This window comes from Protopterus annectens, chromosome 8.part0 (genome assembly GCF_019279795.1).
Source record: "Protopterus annectens isolate FY-2018-M chromosome 8.part0, PAN1.0, whole genome shotgun sequence".
In the NCBI taxonomy this organism is placed as follows: domain Eukaryota; kingdom Metazoa; phylum Chordata; order Ceratodontiformes; family Protopteridae; genus Protopterus; species Protopterus annectens.
The window spans coordinates 179278167-179302096 of NC_056741.1; the positions used below are offsets into that span (position 1 = coordinate 179278167).

The window sequence follows — 23930 nt, forward strand, 5'->3', positions numbered from 1 at the left end:
GTGTGGGGTCTGCATCTTCTCCCTGTGTTTGTGTGGGTTTGCTTTTGTGTCCTCCCATGTTACAAAGACATGTCTGCATTATTTCTTCCTGGGCCTCTGCTGAAAATGTTTTTTTTTGTTCCAAGTCAGATTGTCCTGATTAACAAATGTTAAATAAAATTGACAGGCATTTGAATTTCAGACTTCAGGTTTCTGAATGTTTAATTTCGTACATATTTGATGGTGCAGTGGTAGCATTGTTGCCTCATAGCTATAGGTTTTCTGGTTTGATTCTTGGCTGGGGTGCCTTCTGTGTGGAGTCTGCATCTCATCCCTGTGTTTGTGTGGATTTGCTCTGGTGCCCTGCCATTTTACAAAGACATGTGTCTGCAGTATTTCTCCCTGGGCCTCTGCTGAAAATTGTTTTTGTTCCATCAGAAGTAAAATTGACAGACATTTGAATTTCAGACTTCATATTCTTCAGAAAATACATAGTAACACAACCTTTTATTCTAGCAATTTTCTAAGTTTATAAGATGAATATTTGAAATTTGTCCTTATTTTTGGGACTGTATTACCCCATTATTGGCTTTGTCCAGGTTTTTTGTGCTAAGTTTGACAGCCATGGCAAGAACTGAATTCACTGAATATGTTTGAGGGCTATATTTCCTCATTACTGGGTTTGTTCAGGTGTTTTGTGCTAAGAGGTTGACAGCTATGGTGAGAACTGAATTCATTAAATGATAGCCATTTAAGTTTCAGTCTTCCTCTCTTTCACAAAGCAGCCGATGTGGCGTAGTGGTATGTTGCTCTGACTGTTTTGCACAGGGACCTTGGCAGTAAAATGTATGGTGGTAACACAGCATTTTTCTTTCACAAAGCAGGTGATATGGCATAGTGGTATGTTGCTCTGACTGTTTTGCACAGGGACATTGGTAGTAAAACGTATGGTGGTAACACAGCATTTTTCTTTCACAAAGCAACTGATTTGGCATAATGGTATGTTGCTCTGACTCTTTTGTACAGGGACCTTGGCAGTAAAATGTAGGGTGGTAACACAGCATTTTATTCTAGTGACTTTCCAAGATTATACAAGCAATGTTTAATGTGTCCCTCGTTTTTGGCCTTTTGAACCCCCCCCCCCAATAAATTTGTCTTTTTCCAGATTTCTTGTGCTGCGAAGTTGAGATGCAGTTGAGTATTGAGTAGATTTTACAAGGAGCTGAGAGCTGCAGGGGAAGAGAAGTTTAGTGCTGCTTATGCAAAGTCAGCTTGCATTGTTAATAGCACAACAGGTTGTGTACTTGTTTTTGATGCAGGAGGTTGTTGGTTCTACTCCCGCAAGGGGTGAATGCTGCCGTACTGAAAAAGTTAAGATACTAACTATGAGCCTGTTATCAGTTTGCCATCCATTTCCTATTGCAATATTATTAGCTTATCATTTTTAATGTAATAGGTTCATAGGTTCATAGGTTCATACTAGGCTATCTGCCCTGGGGCAATTATAAGCCTAGCCCAATTCTGTATGGCTTACAACACCCCTTGATTTGAGTATACTGTGCCCTTTTTAAGGTTTAGTTTACTGTCCCTCTATCTAATAGTGACACGGGAGTAATCCCTGGGACAAACCTACGATCCCCCATCTACTTATCAAGATTCTTCTTGAAGAGATTCAGTGAGGTGCTCTGCCTCACATGAACTGGAATTCTATTCCAGAGCGAAGGGAGCCTCTGGGTTATGAACCTGTCCCTCCAGCAAGTTCTGTTTATTTCTGTGCTGAGGTTCAAGTCCCTCGAGCATGTGGCTCTAAGGGATTTAGATTTACTGAGGTGGAGCATGTCCATTAATTCTGGATTTGACATAGGTTTGTATGTCAGGCATAGATCACTCGAAGTAGGCGGTATGCAACTGAGTAGAGCTGGAGTTTTTTTAACCGAGCAGCATATTGCATCTGTTTGAGACCCTTGATCCTCTTGGTGAGATACTTTTGGGGTCTTTCTAATTGCTGCAGGTGTCGGGTAAGGTACATCCCAAAAGGGGCATTGTATTCTATGATGGGCCTGATGAGGGATGAATAAAGAGGCACGATTACCTTTCTTGATCTAGATGTGAAACCCTTCGTGATGAGGTGGGCTATGTAGAAGGTCTTTCTAACCACTTTGGCAATGTGGTTTTCAAAGGAGAGATTGCTATCAACTTGAGTCCCCAGGTCCCTAATAACTTTCTCTGTACTTAATGGGTTTCCGCCTATGTGGTAATTTGTGGGCACATTGTTTTTGCCAAAGGGTATGACTATACCTTTTTTGGCATTTAGCTTTAAACCATGGTGCTGGCACCAGTTATCTGTCTCTGTGAGACCTTTTTGAAGGATGTTTGTGTCAGCTGGAGAGTTGATTATGGCGCCCAGTTTGCAGTCGTCTGTGAACTTGGTGAGCCATAGTCCTCCCACGTTTGCCTGTACCTCGGAAAAGTATATACCGAACAAGAGTGGTCCCAGGACAGAACCCTGTGGGACGCCACTTGTGACCGGTTTTGAGTCTGACATGGCTCCAGCAACTCTCACTCTGTGGGTTCTGTCTTTGAGCCAGTTTGCAACCCATCTTGTGACATAGAGGTTTATATTTAAGCTGGATAGCTTATCTATGATGCCCGAGTGGGGTATTGTGTCAAATGCCTTTGCAAGGTCCAGATAGGCTGTGTGGACTACCTTCCCTTCATCTATGGCTTTGATGACTGTTTCAAAGAAGTCAACCAGGTTCAAAAGGCAAGATCTGCCCTTGACAAAGCCGAACTGGGTAGGATCTAGTGTCTGTAGGTCCCCAATGTCTTTGTTTATGAGCTCCATGATGATCCTCCCCATAGCCTTGCAGACTAAGCTAGTCAGGCTTATGGGGCGATAGTTTCCAGGGTTCGTAGAGGCTCCACCTTTGTGGAGTGGGACCACTGTTGCTGTACGCCATTCTGTGGGCACATATCCTGTAGTGAGGCTGAGATTGTATAGCTGTTTTATTTGAAGGATTAGTTCCTCTTGTAGTTCATGTAGGACACAACCTGGGACACCATCTGGTCCCATGGAAGCAGTGTTTTTGCTTTGGAGAGGGCGGCCTTCACCTGAGCATCTGAGATGTTTGGGAGGCAGCCCTCTGCTGGGATAGATACTTGCTCTTTTGGGGGAAGGGGGTGGAGAAGTTTGCACTGAACCTGTCTGCCAGGATATTGGCGATGTCTGTGGGTTCAGTGTATTTTTTGTCATTTAGAATCAACTCAGAACAAGTCTGGGAGTTGCATCCCAGGTTTCTAACATAACTGAAAAAAGCCTTATGATTGTCGATGGTGTCCTGTGCAATTTTTCTCTCGAAGCTGGCCTTGGAGGATTTTATGAGGGATTGTAATTTTTTGCTAGTACTGATCAGAGATGCCTTCCCTATTAGGGATTTTGCTCTATCATGTAGTAGCTTCCTCCTTCTGTTGTACAGTTTATTTATGGCAGGGGTCCACCAGACTGGATGCCTGCCTTTGGATGATTGGGTCTTGGTTTTGTTTGGGATAGCATGATCCATGCATTCCTGGAGATGTCCGTAGAATGCATTTATATAGGATTCTGCAGTTTGGGCTGTAGTTTCCACTGGCCCTGGGGCCTTGAAGGATTCCACTTTGGTTTTGAGAAGTGAGAAGTTCGCTTTTGAGAAGTTTTTCACTGTGGTTTTCTGGGCTGGGGGTGGAGTCGGGATGTGGACATCCAGTGAAATTAATTTATGGTCTGATCTTACCAATGAGGGATATACTTCTGGTGTGGAGCATAGAATCCCCATGTTGGTAATGATCAGGTCTAGTATGTTGTCCCCTCTTGTGGGAGTGGTGACTAGTTGTTCCATAGCATTTGAGTTTATAATTTCCAGGAATATTTGGGCTAAGGTGCTGGGGCTTGAGTAGTGCTCCCAGTCAATGTTTGGGTAATTGAAGTCGCCCAGTATAATGGTGTTCGGAGAGATCTTCATGTCCTCCAATGTTTTCAGGAAAGCCGAGTGGGATTCCTGACTTTGAGAGGGTGGTCTGTAGGATGCTATAAACTGAAAAGCAGTCTTGCCCACTGTTAGTTGCACATGGATGGTCTCCGATACTTTGTGCAATGCCACTAACCTGGAGGTGTGGATATCCTTGATAAATATGGAAACTCCCCCTCCTTTTGTGGTTTGGTTTGGGTTTTGGGGCCAAAAAGCATGATATGAGGTATAGCCTTGTAGTGCTGGGGTGCTCTCTGGAGCCTTGAACCAGGTTTCTGTCACTGCACAGATATCGATGTTCTCCATACTGAGGAGAGCTTCGAGTGCGTGCATCTTGAGGTTAAGACTTCTGGCGTGTAGCAGCATTACCCTTAGTTTCTTGTTCCTTGTGCTGTCTATGGGGGTGGGTTTGACTTTTGAGCCTTGCCTAAAAAAGGCACTATGGGGGTGGCAAGAGCCTTTGCCAATATCTGAAAGCCCAGTGGTGACAGGTGCAAGCCGTCCCTAGCAAAGCAACGTGGCTTGTTGAGCATGTCATCCCAGGCTGACAGACACTGGATCCCCTTTGAATGACACCAAAATTTTAGCCAATTGTTAAAATCGATCATTTTGTCTTTGTACTGTGGCATCATTCTAGGTGAGGGTAAGATGCTGCTCAAGGTCAGGGTCATACCAGCCTGGGCTACATGATCAGAGAGCTCCTCTATGTCTCTTTTCATGTAGTCCAGGGAGGTACGTCTCAGGTCATTCACACCAGCATGTACAATGACTGAGTCATATTTGTATTTGCTTTGGAGTGACCTGAGTGCTTACGTTATGTGTTGGATCATAGCACCTGACAGGCAGCTCATCGTGACCTTCTCTTTATTCAGCCTTGTGAGCAGGATGTCAGTGTGTCTGACAATAGAGTCACCTATAACAAGAGTATCAGGTGTGTTATTCAGCCTTAAGGGCTGTGGCTGCTTGGCAGACTGACTTTGTGGGTTATGTGTTGTGTGTGTTTTGTTTTGAGGTAGCGTTTGCTTGGATGTCTGCTTTGAAGGTCTCTGTTGCTTAGGTAGATTTTTTATTTAGAGCCTCCGAGTATGTTTTTGTGTATTTATGTGTTTGGTTCGCTGATGTGGTGGGACTATGTGATACTGGAATTGTGTTGTGTGAGGTTACCTTCTCCTCCTGACTGGTTACACCAGTTTTGAGATGAGAGAGCTCAGCCTCCAGTTTGGCTAAATAGTTGCATCTCTCACATATATTTGAACCTGTTTGGAGGAGGAGAGGGTTGTCCGTGTACATAAGACAGTTGTAACATTGCCTCAAAATTCCCAGACTCACCAGCTGGACTGGAGAGGAAACCATTGACTGATCTTTGGACATGCTAGAGTAATAGGGAAACTGAATTTAAGATGGACCAATGGAGGACAGGGCAATCGTAGAGAGTATAAGAGTAAGTAGTGCTTATGGTTTAATAGTGCTAACTTGTAGGATTACTTAATTGGACCAGTGAAGGGCCTTAGAATGAGAATATGGTGTTTAAATTGAGAGATAGAGCAGTTCTAAGGGAAAAAGTGAAGAGCAGACTTTGTGGAGCCAGGAATAGTTTAAACCCAATTAGGCGGCACTGCTTGCTGTTGCACTATGCACAAAAACGCACAACACTGCGCAAAAGAGGGTTTTAAGAGAGGAAGATGAAGGAGTTTTGGAATTGACCCAAAATGGCCAATAAAACTACAGTTTCAAGTCAGTAACCACTCCCACAGGGGCAGGCAGGCTGCTCAATGTTTTTCACTGCCACTGATCAACAGAGAGACTTCTCTTTAGCCCAAGCAAAAAATGGCCTCACAGAAACTTACAAACAGTTCAAGAACAGCAAGCCTGTAACTGAACTTTTTTAAATGTCAGAAAAGGGGGGAAAAAAGCAAGATTTTTTTTTGTTTTTTTGTTTTTTCAGAGATAGCAGAGGTTCACAAGTATCAACAAGTTATAACAGTGCAGTAAATGCAGTAATAAAGGCCATTTATTCCTCAGGGGCATCAGACACTTTATTTTTCGATGAAACCATGAAATATAAAGGTGTTTGCTAGCAGCAACCTCTTCATTAGTTACAGATTTATTTAATGTGGAATTATTTAGATGACTTTTTTACTTCTTCAGAGATTGTGCATATTTACTGATAATAGTAATAGTGGACTGTAGAATTGTGCATATTTACTGATAATGGTGGACTGTAGAAGTTTAAGTAGACTTTTATGATGGAAATGTTCTGAACTGGGCAGTTTTGTCAATATGGGTGCATGCATTTTGTTTCATTGTTTACTGGAAAGATGTTCTGAATTGGGCAGTTTTGTCATTATTGATGCATGCGTTTTTTTTCATTGTTTACTGGAAAAATGTTCAAAACATTTGGAAGGTGTATCAAAGAGCACATGTATGTTTCATATGCAAGGAGCGTATGATTTGAAAACAGCCCAGAATTAATCTTTATCTGCCACTGGTAAAATGTATTTTCTTTGAATGTGGGTTTCAATGCTGTTTCAATGAATGTGAGTTTCAAGGGCAGAGAAGTTTTAATGCTAAGTTTGTTTAGCAGATGTCTTAGTGTTTGTACTGTAAAATGCAAAATAAAACTTTCAAATGAAGTCCAAATCATCATAGAAGTAAATCAGTATGCACATTAGTGTTTATGGTAAACGGAGTGAAATAGCCAAGTAATGGATCATTGGAATGGCTGCAGGGGGAGGCGCCATTTGACCATGATTTTGTGAGGGGGAAGGGCGGCAAACTTAAAGACAGCCCCAGCTGAACTATACCTCCCAACTGTCCAGATTTTCAAAGAATGAATAGATTTTTGCTTCTTATTTTTGGTTTGTTCCTCATAAAATTTGTGGTTTTCTGGCAAATCATTTAGGAATTAAGTCACTAAATAATGACACACTGAGTTTCAGACTTCATAACCTTCAGAAAAATGCATACTAAAGTAAGACCTGCTGTTCTATCAACTGTCTCACTTTATGCAAGAGCAATTTTATAGTACTGTTTATATGTACCCCCAATATATTTGGCCTTGTCCAGATTTATTGCAGTAACAGGTTGAGAGGTACATGCAAATAAATTGCTTTATAGAATTAGGCATAGCCAAAACTCTCAACTGTCCCTGATTTTGGCTCAAAATGTTGCTCTCCCCCCTAATAATCCCTCCGCAAAATAGCAATTTTGGAAGAAAACATGGAGGGTTTACAATTAAGAAAACTGTAATAATCAGAGTTATAGATTACTTTTATTTCAGAAATGCATGTAGATTCTTTCATTTTGTCAGCTGGTCAAGTTAGCAGTACTAATATTAAAGTGTCCCTTCTTTGACAGGTTCCCAGCTGTATTGTGTGGCTATTTTATATTTTTTACATCACATTTTTGGTCAATTTTTCATAAAATTGTGTTTTTTTTTTGGCAAATTAGTGACAAATCATTAAAGACTGAAATTATAAAATAATGACATACATTTGAGTTTCAGATTTCATACCATTCAGAAAATGCATACTAATGCAAGACCTATTCTATTATCTTTTCTAAGTTTATAAGAGCAATATTTTAAAAATTGTCCTTATTTTTGGGCCTTTGTCCCACTTCTTTGTATGGCTTTGTCCAGATTTCTTGCTCTGAGGTTGAGAGGTATGACAAATGTGTCAGGGCCATCACAGTCAGCCAGAGACATTTCAAATTGTGACATACTTGTTGCACCCCACTCCCCCATGTAGTGACTCTGGATGTGTCGAAGCAAGGCAAGGAGTAGTTATGCAGTGTAAATGTGCAGAGTATCCCCCCCATCCAAGGTAGACACAAGTACTAGAGTGGCTTTTCATCTGTCCTTGATTTTTGCAGAATGGTCTGGTTTCTGTCATATAAGTATGTTGATTTATGCTTATTACTCAAAGTGCCTGTTGCTCTGTGTTTAAGTAGCAATACTTTAATGACCATCAGGTAAGCTTGGCTGAGATCGTAAGATGCAAGTAAGCTTTAATAAGCATACTGTTAAAGAATTGCCAACATTGAAAGCCTTTCTGTTGTTGCCATGTACAGAATACTTAACTAGATAATGTATAAGCCTTGGGTACTGAAATGCATATGACAGTATTTGTAATAAAGGACAGGATTACATTATTTTAAGAAGCTCATTACACTTGGAGACTTCCAGTCATCTCTGCAGGCTTTACCCGTAAACTAAACAGAATGCCATTTGTGTGGTCCATAACCTGTACAGTAATCCTTTTAAGCAATGTATCTTGAGCTTATTTCTTGTTTGCTTTTCATTTTTTAATTTGATCATGTTTTCCCCATGAAACAAGTAGATAGTTGTCAGGCAGCAGGTCTTTTTTTTAGGATAAGAAACATTTTTACAAGTGGGGGCATCAGATTTCTTCTTTCAGCATGTTACTTGGTACTTTAATAAAGCTGAATATAAATTATAATTAGAACTGCAGTACAAGAAGTGGTTTGATTTGATTGCTGCTTGTTTTTCTTATACTTGATTTTGAGTAGCATTCCAGTAATGTATTTAAAAAGTAATTTATTTTTTTATGCCTCACAACCTTTTTGTTTCTATCTAGATATTAAGTAAGCTGTCATGCAGCCAATGCATTGAAATATTTTTATTCTTCTACACTTCATTTTTTCTTGATTGGACTCTCATAATGACGGTTTGGCACCCAGGGCAGTGTATTTAGTTAGTTTTTGTGGTTTTAAGCATAGCCCCTCCCCTTTCTAGTTGGCTGCACCCTTTCCCATTGACCCCACTCATTCAGCTGTCTCCTGCAGCCCCCATTTGATTTGAAGTCACCAGCCACCACTGAGACGTACTACTGCTTAATATAAATCTCTGGAGCATCATGAACAAAATTCAAGAATTGCATGCCACCCTTGCTCTAAATCCTCCAGATATAGTACTTATAATAGAAACCTGGCTAACACCAGACATCTCTAAGAAAGAAATACTTCCCCCAGGATACAATATACATAGGCTAGACAGACAAAAAAAAAGAGGTGGTGGTATCAACTGTCTATACAAAAATAATCTCAGTTTAGAAACACTATATCTAACCATCCCAAACTTTAATAGCACCAAAGTACTGTTTACTAAACTAACAATCTAAAGAAGCATCTGAACATAGTGGGAGCCTACATCTCACCGGGTAACAATCTGACTACTCTAGAACACACCATAAATTGGACAGCAACATCCCTCCCTCAGGAAACAATTATAATGGGTGACTTTAATATGGACTGGCTCTCCTGCAACTCTCAAAATCCCTCTGATCAAATTAACCTACATGTTTATTCACAAACAATCCAGACTTTTACTAGAGTCGACAAAACATCAAATAAACATTCAGTCCTAGATTGGATCCTTACAAACAGGCCAAATTTCTTCCTACACTCTGGCTGTCTCCCAGAAAGCCTCAGTGACTGTATTCCAACTTATTGGAACACTGAATAAATCCACATAAACTTATCATCTACCACCAAATCCGAGATAAGAAAAAAAAAGTATTTTGTAGAAAGATAATAACCAATAACAACTCAGCTTCCCAGATCAATAAAGGCAATCCTCCTTGTCTAGTAGGTACCACCAATAATTCCACATTGTAATACAGAGAAAATAGACTCAACCTCAAAAATACAAGGCTTTATTGTGTAAATTAACTACAGATTTAGCGCTTTTGTCTCCTCACCGGAGACCTCTTCAGATTCTTCAGACGAAAGCACTAAATCTGTAGTTAATTTACACAATAAAGCCTTGTATTTATGAGGTCGAGTCTATTATATTCTCTGTATTACAACATGGAATTATTGGTGGTACCTACTAGACAAGGAAAAAAAAGTATTTCCCAAGACTTCATGACTAGTTTAAAAAATGCAATTTGGCACCACTCAAAGATGTCCCTTTAGATACTGCAGTTGAATACTTTAATTTGACCTTCCTCAATATCCTAAACATCTTGCCTCCCCAGAACAATAAGGATAAAATCTAATTATGCCCCCTGGCTAAACAAAGAAACAAGATCCCTGATAAAAACTAGAGCTATGGCCTGGGAGAAATGGCTCAATGACAAAACTACAACTAACAAACAAACATATCAAGAAATATGAAATAAAGACAAAAATATATATTAGACAGGACAAAAAAAACAAAGAAACCCACAAAATTCTGGGCCGTCATCAAAAAAGAATCCTACAGCCAGGGCAACCAAGTACTCCCTCCTCAACACTCACCGATACTAAAGACAACATAGCCTCAAAATTTAATAGATACTTCACTGAATCCATAGAAGCCCTCACAGACAGTAATTGTTCTTCCCCTACCCAGACTCACATAGTGCCCACACCAGATACCAATAAGTTTTCTTTCCAATCTCTGCTGATAAACACCATAGTTAAATATCCCAAAAGGCTTAAAACTACTACACTTGCTGCTGACTTTCTACCTGCCAAATATCTAAAAAATTGTTGCAGAAGCAATATCCTATCGGGTATCTATATTAATAAATCGATTCAGCTCAGAACAACAAGTCCCGAAAATCTGGAAAGTGTTATGTATCATCCCACTACATAAAGGTGGAATCTCAACAAAATTATCAAATTACTGGCCAATAGCTATATTATCACCATTATCAAAAGTACATGAGTGGTGAATACATTCACAAATCTTGAACTATCTAATAGCCAATAATCTTCTATCTAACATTCAGTATGGTTTCAATCCTAATCATAGGGTCATAGGATCATATGATCATAAGAGATTACTAAGCTATCGACCTAGTGGTCATTTTAAGCCTAGCCCTTTCATTCCAATGTAATACCATATAAATGCTAGCCAATACCCAAGAATGCATTTAGTGATGACTGTCCATATCCAGGAGGCTTGTGAGCACTATCCCCAGTAAGAATTTACAGTGTCCCATCCACTCATCCATGTTCCTTTTAAACAGTGTCATAGAGGTGCTCTGTTTCACATGAATTGGTAGCCTATTCCAAAGATAAAGCAGTCACTGGGACATATATCTGTCCTTCCAGCATGTCCTATTTAAGTTGCAGAGGTTATATGTAGGTCCCTGGAATGGGTAACCCTAATATTGTTTGATTTATGGATGTGTAGCAAACCCATTAGGTTTTGGTCTTGGATTGCTTTGTAGGCCAAGCATAAGTCTCTCCTAAGAAGTCGATATGATACACAGTATAGTGACAGGGACATTAGTTGGTTTATACAAGGCACATGCTGGATCCCTTTGATCTTCTTTGTTAGAAATCTTTGAGGTCTCTCTAATTGCTGAAGGTGCTTAGTAGAGTAGATGACAAACGGGATGTTATACATAATTATGGGCTGGATAAGTGCCGAGTATAAGGGAGTTATAACTTCTTTTGCTCTCAAGGTGATGCATTTACTGATCAAGTGTGCTACATAGAAAGCTTTCCTTACTACAGTAGACACATAGTGGTCAAGTTAAGGTGGCATTTAACTTGTGATCCCAGGTCTCTTACCACTTCATGGGTACTTAGGGTATTTTTGTTGATTTGATAGTGTGAAGGGACATTGCGCTGAAAGGAATGATAATGCATTTCTTTGCATTCAGTTTGAGACTGTGACAAATACACCAGTCATCGGTCTGCATGAGACACTATGTAGTATATTGATATAATTTGGCGATTCAATGATTGCAGCTAGTTTGCAGTCATCTGCATACTAGGTCAGCCGCAATCCCTTAGTTTTGACTTGAACTTCTGAGAAGTATATACCAAACAGTAGGGGGCCCAATACTGACCCATGTGGCATCCCGCTGGCAACAGGTCTGCTGGTTGATGTGGAGTCACACACTTTGATAGTGTTTGTCCGGTTTGTGAGCCAGTTGGCAACCCATCTTACAACAAAGGGGTTTATATTCAGTTTGCTAAGTTTATTGGTATTGCCTGCATGTGGAATTGTGTCAAAAACCTTTGGCAAGTCAAGGTATGCTATGTGCACATATTTGCCCTCATCAATGGCCTTAGTCACATTTTCAAAGAAGTCCACCAGATTTAACAGGCAGGATCTGCCCTTCACAAAGCTGAATTGGGTAGGATCCAGGGTTTGAAGGTCATGTATGTCTTTATTTATGAGGTCCATAATGATACGTTCCATGGCCTTACAGATGAGGCCAGTCTGGCTTATGAGTCTGCAGTTTCCTAGTTCTGTTGGTAGGTCACCTTTGTGGAGGGGAATAACTGATGCTGTTCTCCATTCCACAGGAACAAAGCCTGTGGTTAGGATATGATTGAAAAGGATACTTAGTGGTGATGCTAGACCATGTTTTAGCTTGTTTAGAAGACAGCCTGAGATGTCATCTGGTCCCATAGAGGCTGTATTTTTTGTCTTGGACAAGGCTTTGAAAGCCTGCTCTTCAGATATGTAAGGTTGGGGAAAGTTTGGGGGAAGGTTTGTTGTAAGTTAGGAGGGGATAAAGGCGTGAAAGTTTCACCAGAACTATACACTAGCAGGTTTGCTATATCTGTGGGGCACTACCACTGCCCTTGTTAACTTTATTAACATTATTAACCCCCTTTGCAGTGATGGTAATTTAGTTTCCTACATCCTTCTTGATCTTTCCAAAGCTTTTGATACTGTCTCCCATTCTAAACTCATAACTATAGTCTCAGAACTTAAATTTAGCCATTCTGCAATTACTTGGTTCCTGCGATATCTAACTGGACTTCAGCAAGCTATAAAATGGGAACAAAATTCTCTTTATTACTGACTGTAACCTTGAGAGTTCCACAGGGATCTATTCTGGGTCCTCTCCTTTTTATTATCTTTACTACCAATCTTCATGCTGCCACCCCACTGGCCTCCCTAGTTTAATATGTAGAAGATTCCACCCTGATTTGTGCCATCCCAACACTACAAAAACTCCAAAAATATCACTCAGCAGTCATTTAATGCTGTGGAATCTTGACTAAACAATGCACAACTTACACTCATCCCTAGCAAAACAAAACTCATGCTCTTCTATCAAATTAGAGCTGCAGATCCCCACCCACCATTCAATATCGCATCATTAAACCATACAATTATTTTTCCAGTTTCCCAAATAAATTTCTTGAGGTGGTCATTGACTATAATATAAAATTTGACACACGCATATCACAAACCATAAAAATGTTCACAAAAAACTAGGAACCCTGTACCGAAATTGACACTGCCTAAATAAATCTTCACAGGCCACTATAGCAAGAACCCATCTTATCTCCACACTACTATACGCCTCACAAACTCTTACAAACATAAGAAATCTGACCTAGCAAAACTCGAAATTTGCTATAATAAAATTGTAAAGTTTGCCACAGTAACCAATTTCAGATTCCATTATTGTTTGGCTTTAAAACAACTCTCTTGGCTCAAACTACCAAATCTACTTGGTTATAATCAACTCACCTTTCCCACTGAATACTAAATCTGCCCAAAAAAATACTAGTACTTCAAAATCTAAGAATGCGCTACTCCAGTAACAGGGTATTGTGTTAGATTAACAAATCCTTCCTAAATATCGCCAAACCTAACAATGCAGGTGGAGTTTCTCTTTACTCCAGCTGCATAGCCAAAACTTCGTATTCATTGCAGTTAAATATCAAACCAATTCTAACACTTCCAACTTTAAAAACTTCTCAAATCACACCTATTAGAATCATGGATCTGCTCTTGCACAAACCCTTGTAAGGAAATAGAGGTCTTAAAACAGTTAAAGGAACACGACTTGTTATTTTTGTATTTGAATAGTGTACCCCTACTAAGCATATGTATTCTTAACTTGCTTGCTTTCTACTTACAGTCACACTACTGTTATTTTTTTGTATCCTGTCTAGACTATATGATTGTATCAGTGAAATGTATAACATGTATTTTTATTTTGTACTTGTATCTGAGATTGAATCAATCTTTGTATCTGTATATGTATCTTAAAGTTTATTTATAAATATGGAGATTTTCTCTCATGGCTTCCACTGAAAAAGGACATTTTGTCCAGTCGGACTTTCCTGTAAATAAATGTAAAATAAATAAATAAATAACCATCAGAGATGCAACAAATGTTGCTATCTGTGAGATGTTAAATTTTTAACTTGGCTGTTCTCCATTCACTTGGTACAAAACATGTATGGAGGCTGAAGATCAGTGATGTTGGGGATGGCTAAAACATGCTTCATGCAATTCAAGATGCATCTGAAAATATTGTCAGGGCCCACTGATGCAGTATTTTTAGTTTTTGATATCACTTTCAGGAATTCCTATTTTATGATAGCTGAGGGTGTCTGTTTCTGAGGTTTCCCCTACACTTGCTCATACAGGGCATAATCATGTCTTGTGTTTTATCAAATACTGGAATATATTTGCTGCAAAGGTTCTCTTCTCTGGTCTTGAAAGGTGCATGCCACCCTGTCCAAACATGTATGCCCCACAAATTGGGTTTGGATGTTCTACAAATTTCCATTTATTTAAAACAGGCCATTTTTTGTCATGTAGATATTTACACCCAAATTGTTTTCATTCATGGTGCCCTGACTCTCTTTTCTATATGTGACTTGTGAAAAATACATTCTAACACCTGTACAAGCTGTGCTAAGGAGGCTGTCAGTTCCCGACTAATGGTCAAACAGTCCTTGCAGATGAGGTCACTCTCCAGCATAAGGGTGGACCTTCCACATACCCAGGTAATTACAGACCCATAAGCCTGACCAGCCTCTTACACAAAACCATGGAAAGACTTAACAGGGAACTGATCAATAAGGGCATAGTGGACTTCCAAACACTGGACCCGAACCCATTTGGATTCATCAAGGGAAGGGCATGCTTATTCAGCTTGGAGAATGGATGAAGGTAAAACAGTACACCTTGCATACATCAACCTGACTAAGTCTTTTAACACAATGCCCCACTCAGGTATAGTGTAAAAGTAAATAAACTGAGAATCCACCAGTTATTCACCTGCTGGATTGCCAACTGACTCAGACAAGGGATGCAGAAGAAGAAGAAGGGGTTTCTACTGCCAGAAATAGTCCAGTCACCAGTGGAGTCCCCCCTCAAGGGTTTCTCTCGGGGATCTCTCCTTTTTGGAATATACCTCTCTGAAGTAAAAGTCAGTACTAAAGGGCTCTGGCTGACTAGGTTTGCAGATGACTGAAACCTAAGATTAGTCTTTGAATCTATAAATGATTTGATCATCCTGCAGGAAGTTTGTCCCAAACAAATAACTAATTCCAGAATAATGGATTGAAACTAAATGCTAAAAAATGCATTATCATATCCTTTGGGAAGTCATCTTCCCCAGGGAACTACCACATTGACAAGATGCTCCTGAGAGTTGACCCAGTTGTTTGATATTTGGGAATTTATTTGGACTGTGACCTAAAATTTGATCAAGATGTGTCTACTGTCATAAGAAAAGTCCTTCCATATTGCACAGCTTATGAACAAAGGGATTGTAACTAGACCTGAAGATGTCATCCTCTCCCTTTACTGAGCCCTCATTAAGCTAATCATTCAGTATAATGCCCCCTGTTCCATGTAGCTGCATGCACTAGAGCTCCTACAGATACCTTACTAAAAGGATACAAGCCCTAAACAATGTGTCCAAAGTGGAACACCTCAAAACCCTGATAGTTTACTAGGCATCATACAGACTGCTAAGACGTGACCTCTAACTGACATACAAGACATCTTCCAACCTAATAGTGATTGACCTACATCAACAAGCCAGATGACATCAGAGTACTTGATCAAGTGAGCTAAACTTTTACTACCAACATCATGATTTGGAGGAATAGTTATATCTCACAGGGGATATCACTACTCTAGAACAGAATCCCCATCACTTAAAACAAAACACATCTGAGTCCATATTCGAGCACAGCTAGCATATATGATTATGTAGTAGAAAATTTACCCCAGGGCTACTGCCTGTACTATCTATAGATAAAGGCAGCCCCTTAATGCTTTATTCCATGCTGGGGTCCCTCAAATTTTCTCTTGTATGATTTCAGTTACTTTCCCTAGGGTCAGCCATGAGATGATTAAAGATACTTGACCATCAAATAGCATAAGTTAATTTAGTCACCAAAAGGGAAATTAGTTAGGCATAAATTGACCCACAAGGACAGCTTTCCTTGTACTAACCTATAAACCTTTGAACCTAGACCTTCTAAAGCCATTTGACACCATCCCACACTCCAGCATTGTTGACAAACTCCCCCAGCTAAATGTTAATCCCTATGTAACTCACTGGGTAACAAACTGTCTCACAAATAAAACCCAGGAAATTAGAGTAGGTGGCTGTATGTGTCACTGGTGTTGTATTGGATGGTTCAGTCCTCAGGCCTCTCTTTTTTGGCATTTAGTTCTTGAAAGTCAAAGCTCATGTTAGTGTTTTATGGTTGACTAATTTTACAGATAACTGTAAACTTGGTGCCATCCTCAACTCTCCAGAGAACACAAAATACTCTAAAGTGGGATTTTCCCAAGCAAACAGCTGGAGTCATAAAGATGGAAAACATGGGCTAAAACAAAATGCCAAAACGTGTAATAACCTTCTGTGGCAAGCATGATATACCCTGTGACAACATACTCCTGGAAATGAATTCAGTAGTTAGAGACCTGGGAAACTATGTGGACAATAAACTGACCTTTGATCACTTTAAATCCACTAGTGTAAGAAAGTCATTTTACCATGTGCAGCTTATTAATAAGGTTATGGTGTTTAAGTCCATAGACATGATCATTTCACTGTATTTGGTACTTAGTGCAATTTAATTTCTCCATTGATATGTACTTGTCCAATCACTTAACACAAGTTGAATGACCATGATTCTTTTTCATTGAGAAAACCAGTGGGCCTAAATCATAAAAAGTACACTGACAATCTCAAAGCCTTGTTCCTCTTGTAAGTATAATTCAGGCTACTGAGGGCACAGTGCCTCAACAGATCCTATCATGTCATGTCTACTGCACAACCTCACGTCCACTGGTGGAATAGTCACCTGCTCAAGAGATCTTAATCTACTTCTAATATATATATATAGAACATTTTGGAGGGATATGCATGTATCTCAGGGAATACCACATTTTTGGAATCATCTTCCTCCCCATGTATGGCAAAGAACTTCCATTACTCTATTCAAATGTAATCTGGATAAACAGATGGAAAACTGCACATTTTGCCAAAGTTGAATACCCTTGTTCTTTATGGATAAGAGTGTCATGTAACTGTTTTGTCAGCTCTTGGTTGTTTATACTTAAATATCAAGGGGAAAAAAATTCATGGGATTGCGAGGCATAGCTGCTAAAGATTCTCATTCGTCAATAGCTTAGTAAGTACCTATGAACCTACGAACATTGCATAAATGGTAGAAACAGTGTTACAGTCCAGAAGAAAAACTGCAAAATAAAATAAGAGCATGATCATATTCCGTGAACTTGGAAGAGAAAACAGAACAAAGAATGATCCTCCAAAAATTGCATCAATTAAGCAACTAAACACTCATACCCAGGAATGCAATAAACTCCATATAGGCTTCACACGGAGCCTACACAGAGTTTACGTGTTAGTGCAATGAGCAACAGTGCTAATTGCATAGTCATGCTGCTCATCAAGCTCACACAGGTACAAGCATGGTTTTGTGGTAACAGTGTTGCCACTAGGAAACCATGCAGAGAAGCACGAGCACTGAAACAGGAAGCATTTGAGTTTATTTATGAGCAAACCTGCTTGGTGAGATTGCACAGAGAGTAAGAAAGACTACCAAGGGTGAAAATACTGCAATAATAGCAGTATTAACACATTAAGGAAAAGTATACTAAGTGCAATGTACACTACAAAAGGTATCTGCAGAATGAATTAATCAAGGGGGGATGGCAAGGGCAAGGGCAAATGCAGTGAAACATACACTAGATAGGGAAAGTTTGCTGATGAAAATGGGCAGAAACATGAATGATAGTAATGAAGAAAGAGGACGAGGGCATGTTAAATATGGCAATGTCCGCAAGATAGGATATGTCAATGGATGTACCATTCTAGACAAGTCAGTAGCATAACACTGAGAACATATGTAGATGGCATAGTACACACTGCTCTTTAAACCTCCTTTGCGAGTTTATTATATCATCACACATGATAATGTATATACTATAATACTAGGAAACACCGATATTAATTGGCTAAACTTAGACTCCGCCTCTCCAGTAAACAGCATAAACCTTCACAGTTTTACACAACTCATCACTACCCCCACTCATGCTTTAACAACAGACTCTGAATCAACCCTAGACTGGATACTCGTAACACAACCCCACAATTACTCCAACTCAGGAATGCTACCAAACACATTAAGTGACCACCTTCCAGCATTTACCCATAGAACTCACCCTCATGCAGTCAAAATGCACTCCTACAAAACCTCCAGAAACCTTGCCCACTTTAACCAGGATAATGTTTATAAATATTTTAAACTCCCAAAACTGGAACCCATTAAAAACAATCCCCTTGGATGAAGCTATTGACTATTTTAACAAACTATTTTTAAATACTTTAAATAGCCTATCTCCTATGCGTACCAATTGAACCAAAGCTAACCAGGCCCCCCGGTTAACAAGACAAACCAAACAAACTATGTCTCTTAGAAACAAAGCTTGGAAAACTTCGCTGAGAGACAGAACACAACAAAATGAACTCCACTACAAACAACTTCAAAACAAATCAAAAAAGCTAGTAATACAAGATAAAAAAGCTTATTTCTCTGATAAACTGTCAACCTCGTATAACAATCCCAAACATTTTTGGATGTCTGTCTCCTCTCTATTTCACCCAGGCACCATCCAAAATCCATCCACTGCACCAGAAAAAAGCCCACAAGAAATTTCCCAAGCCTTTAATACCCACTTCATCACTACCATCCAAAGCTACTCAAAGACTGCCCATCCACCTCAAACATATACATCCCAACCCCAACGAACACACCCCCACTATACAACCAGACAACTTCTTCACTATTCAACCTGTACCCACCTCTCTGATTCTGAAATCCCTAAAACAACTCAAACATTGCTCTCTCTCTGCAGATAACCTTCCCCCCAGAATATCTGCAAAAAGCAGCTAGCACAATAGCATTTCCAGTTACCATTCTCATAAATTGCTCTTGCAATGAATCTTTTGTTCCTCTCCAGTGGAAAAAATCCATCATTACCCCACTGCACAAAGGGGGAAACTCCCATGATCATTCCAATTACCACGCTATCTCTAAACTCTCTCCTCTATCTAAAATCTTGCAAAAATGTATTCGCTCACAACTACTTAAACACCTCTCAAATAGTGCTCTTCTATCCCCTACCCAACATGGTTTCCAGCCAGGCCATAGCACCATTACTGCCCTATTATCTTTCACAGAATCTATCAACAAAGCCTTGGATGCAGGCCATCCTACCTCAGTAATCCTATTAGACCTATCTAAGGCCTTTGATACAGTGTTGCACACTAAGCTAGTAAACCAGCTATCAAAACTAGGTTGCTCCCCAAAATCCCTCAGCTGGTTTACTTCCTACCTACAAAACAGGGAACAATCTGTAAAATGGTTAAATGTACAATCTCAGTACCATCCTAACAATATAGGAGTACCACAGGGATCCATTTTAGAACCACTACTGTTCTCTTCATCAACGACCTACATAAAGCCCCCCCAATCCAGAATATCATCCAATACGCTGATGATTCAACACTTATATCCACCTCTAAATCTTTCTCAGACCTACTCACACTTACACAACAAGCTTTTACCTCTGTCGAATCATGACTTATTAATGCACAATTGATGCTAAACCCCAAAAAAGCTAAACTTTTACTTTTCTCAACAAAAACAACCAACATTGACTTTAAAATCATGGCTAAGGACAGCACAGAAATTGAGCTAGTGAAAAGAGCCAAATTGCTAGGTATAACAATAGATGATAAACTCATATACGAGCAACACATCCTAACAGCTATCAAGAAAACCCATTTCAAACTGGGTAAACTATACCGCCACAAACTCTTCCTTGATAAATATACCAAAGTAAAACTAACCAATACCCTACTCATCCCATCCCTTTTATATGGTAGTGTCATTTTCACTAACCTGCAGACAACCCTTAGTAATAAATTACAATCATGTTATAACAAAATAGCCAAATTCGCCTTTGGAAAACCTTACCGCTCTCATCACTGCCATGCCTTCACTGAACTAAGATGGCTAGAGTTTTCTCACCTTCTACAATACACCCAACTTAACTTAGCCCACAAACTAATTTTTAAACCAAATGACTGCCCTGCCCTTAACTCAATCCTACAAACATACACCCCCACTAGAACACTAAGATCCTCCTGTAAACTGATACTCACATTAACCAAAGCCAACAAAAGAGCAGGACAATGCCTGTTCTCCCATACCATAGCTAAGGTATGGAATAACCTTCCATCTGAAATAACCCAGATTGATCACCCAAAAACTTTTAAGGCAGCCCTAAAAACTTTCAAGACAATCCATCCTGCACCTGCCTTAAAAACAAAAACAAACCTCCTTAAACAATATACTTCACCAAATACTACAATGACAAAATCTTAGCAAAAACCCAGTCTTCACATTTATTAGCATATTCTTAATATATAGGAGACTGGAATCTCACCATAGATTGAAATGATGTAACACTACTATTTAATTGTAAACTTCTTGTTTTATTGTTTCACCTGTCATATCTTCAATGTTGTATATATATTCTATGTTTTTTCCTGTCATATCAGTAACATTGTCTCATTATGTTTAATTATTGTTTCATTTGTATTTTGCTTGTGGAGGTTTTCTCCCCGGGCCTCCACTGAAAATGGTTCTCTGACCCAGTGGACTTTCCCGGTCAACAAATGTTAATAAATAAATAATGTATATATATATATATATATATATATATATATATATATATAAATAAATAAATGTGTATGTATGTATGTATGTATGTATATATATATATATATACACACATATATATATATATATATATATATATATATATATATATAAACGGACACACAAGGTTACATGTCAAAGGAGAGGAATGGTTGAGATATAAAGATCACAGACATGCTCACTGCAGAGGACATTTAAAAAGGATGGTATATACAATGCAGGGTATGTGCATACTGTGAAGATCTGCAAAATGACTTGCTTCAATATGCCTGACATGTCAGCACACCTCTCAACCAATCATGTACACATAGCCGCAGGTTCATGGACAAATGTAGACAGAAATAGGCATAATCAGACAGACTTCTAAAATATTATGACCACTAATCTGTGGCATTAACAGAATACATGAGTGTAACTTATTATACATGTTTTACAGGAGCAGATGTGTACAACTGTAATGATTGTCAGTATTCTATAAGGGAATTCACTACTCCTTCCTCAAAAATAACCACTTCTTGGAGGTATTAAGAGGGCAGTACTAAATCTGGAGTTGAAATCAGGGGCAATCCTGGCCACGAGAGGTTTGCATGACAAATATGCCACAATCCACATCTGCAAGAATCGAATCCATGCCATCAATGCTGTCTCTAAGCTGTGTATTCACTGGATGCAACACAGAAAGACATATAATATATGCATCTAGTAGAATACCTTGAAGGAAAGTCTGGACTATCAAATCCCAGTGGGTATGCATCTCAAATAATAGTTCATGTGGCTGATAAGATATGTGGGAGCTCACCGCGACAAATGTGATACACTGGACTAAAGCATCCCTGGCTGACATGCTGGCCATATAGAAAACAACACTTACAAACAACGCACTGCTATGAGTGGATTCCCTACACACAGATGTATATTGCATGCATCTGCCATATATAATAGCAATGAATACTGTCTGACGCATCTGCAATTGATGTGTGAATTAAGAAGTGATCTATTATAATGAAAGGTGTAAGTATATATGAGACTGATGGCAACACATAAACTATGCCCATGTGCACAGAAAGTACAGCAGTGCAAAGTCTGCTGTCAATATACCTGTCTATAATATTTCCCTTTCTTTAGAATATTCTCAAAACTAGTGTCCTCCTTTCTCTTGGAGCTTGCAGCGTTAAGTAATTCCTTGGTCCAACACTGCCTACAGCCTGAGCATATGAATGTTTCTGCTCAGCACTCATTATTTGCTGCTTTTCTTCAGACCCAAAAATAATTAAATCATTCTACTCTATAATCCTTTATTGAACAGTTACTTCATTCATTTCTTTGTTGTGACTGACTGCTGCATTTTCTGAATTCTAAGTATCACCTCAAGGAGTCACAGAACCACTTCCAAAAGCATTCTTGTTTCAAAATCAGGAAATTCCTGCATACATCTGTTTACAAGAAAACTCCAGTAAACTGACAGCTCGTCATCTGATTCATCCACCTTGATCCTTTCAACAACACCGCAACCTTAATTTTGATTGCTACCATACCTGCACACTGTAAATTTGCAATTTCTCCAACAGTGTTCTCCTTCATACTACGTTCATAATCCTCTTACATCTTTACTCAGGTTACAGCCTTCTGTCACCTCCTATGCAAAAGGAGTATGGGAATATAACCATTGCCCTTGACAAATATCCCCTAGTCAGTATGAATACCACTTAAGGTCTCCCATGGAAAGAAGACACTTCTCTAGTGTGATTGTATGATAAATAAATAAATAAATAAAATGTTTTAGCCATGTGTTAATAGATTTGTCAATACTTTTTGCTATCCGTAAATCAGTATAATTTCAAAAAAGTCAGAATTAATTGCTATAAGTATTAGAACACAATTTCCAGGCTTTTTTTAGAACAGAGAAAATATTACCTTGTGAAACACATTTCATATTTCCAATCCATTGCGTATTCTTTTCTGCTAGTTCTTTTCTGAGATTTTCATTTATAGTTTTAAGGCCCGTGCACTGTTTTTCTTTTTCAGCAAGCTGAAACAATATGTTCGACATTTTTGACTGTTGTTCTTCTGGCAGGTAAAAATAAATAAATAAATACATACATAAATAAAAATGTGGTTCAGATCATGTTATGTAAGCAGTGATGCATGGCCATAAAGTAATACACAACACAAAATGTGTGGTATATAGTTAGTTGTAAACAGCTTTACATGTTAAGTTCAGGATCCATAATATGATCAGTCCATGTTTCACATCCATTCTGTAGGAGCAGAAGGCAATAGCCCAGCTACTTAATATACACAGTGTGGGATTCTGTACTTATGAGTAATGCATTCTTTAGTAAAATTATAGTATTACATTTATTTTTAAAAACATTATGCAAGTCCAAGTTGTATGCCATATTTCTTTTTCAAGCAAAGATTGTATATTTAAAATGAAATCTCATTGTTACTGCATAAAAAATGCCCACTAATTTAAAATGAAAAATAAGAAAGAACAACTATTGAATGATGTCAGACTTAAATTAATGTAAGAGTTCATTCATACATTATTCTGATTACCTGCTTAATCTAATCTAGGGTTGATGAGGAGCCAGACCACATCACTAGGTGAGAGGCAATGGAACTAAAACTGAATGGGGGTAACAACTGATTGCAAGATGTACCCACACATTCACTATCATAAAGAACACCTTCAAAGCACACATGCCGACACATCTATGGGCAATTTAGAATACTGGCATTTCACCTATGATATGTCTACATGTTCTGTGAAGGAATCTCAAGACACATAAAATATTCATAAGGACTGAGGCGTGATATGTGGGCTCCATACAGAAGAAACTCAATCTGAGAACTTTACTGGAACGCCAAACAGTGGGAAGCAGCAACATTAACTTCTACGGCACTGTGTCGCACCAATTTCTCATAATATGTAAATCATAAAAGAGGAAT

At 38.9% G+C, this 23930-nt stretch overlaps 1 protein-coding gene across 1 annotated transcript in view; it reads right to left on the reverse strand.

Moving 5' to 3' along the window:
* The window catches only part of LOC122808694 (low affinity immunoglobulin epsilon Fc receptor-like), a 565014-nt gene that overhangs the window by 229174 nt on the left and 311910 nt on the right, over positions 1–23930 (reverse strand). The window contains exon 5 of the mRNA XM_044079682.1: positions 22893–23045. Within this exon, the coding sequence (XP_043935617.1) occupies positions 22893–23045 (153 nt within the window). The remainder of the gene's footprint in view (positions 1–22892; positions 23046–23930) is intronic.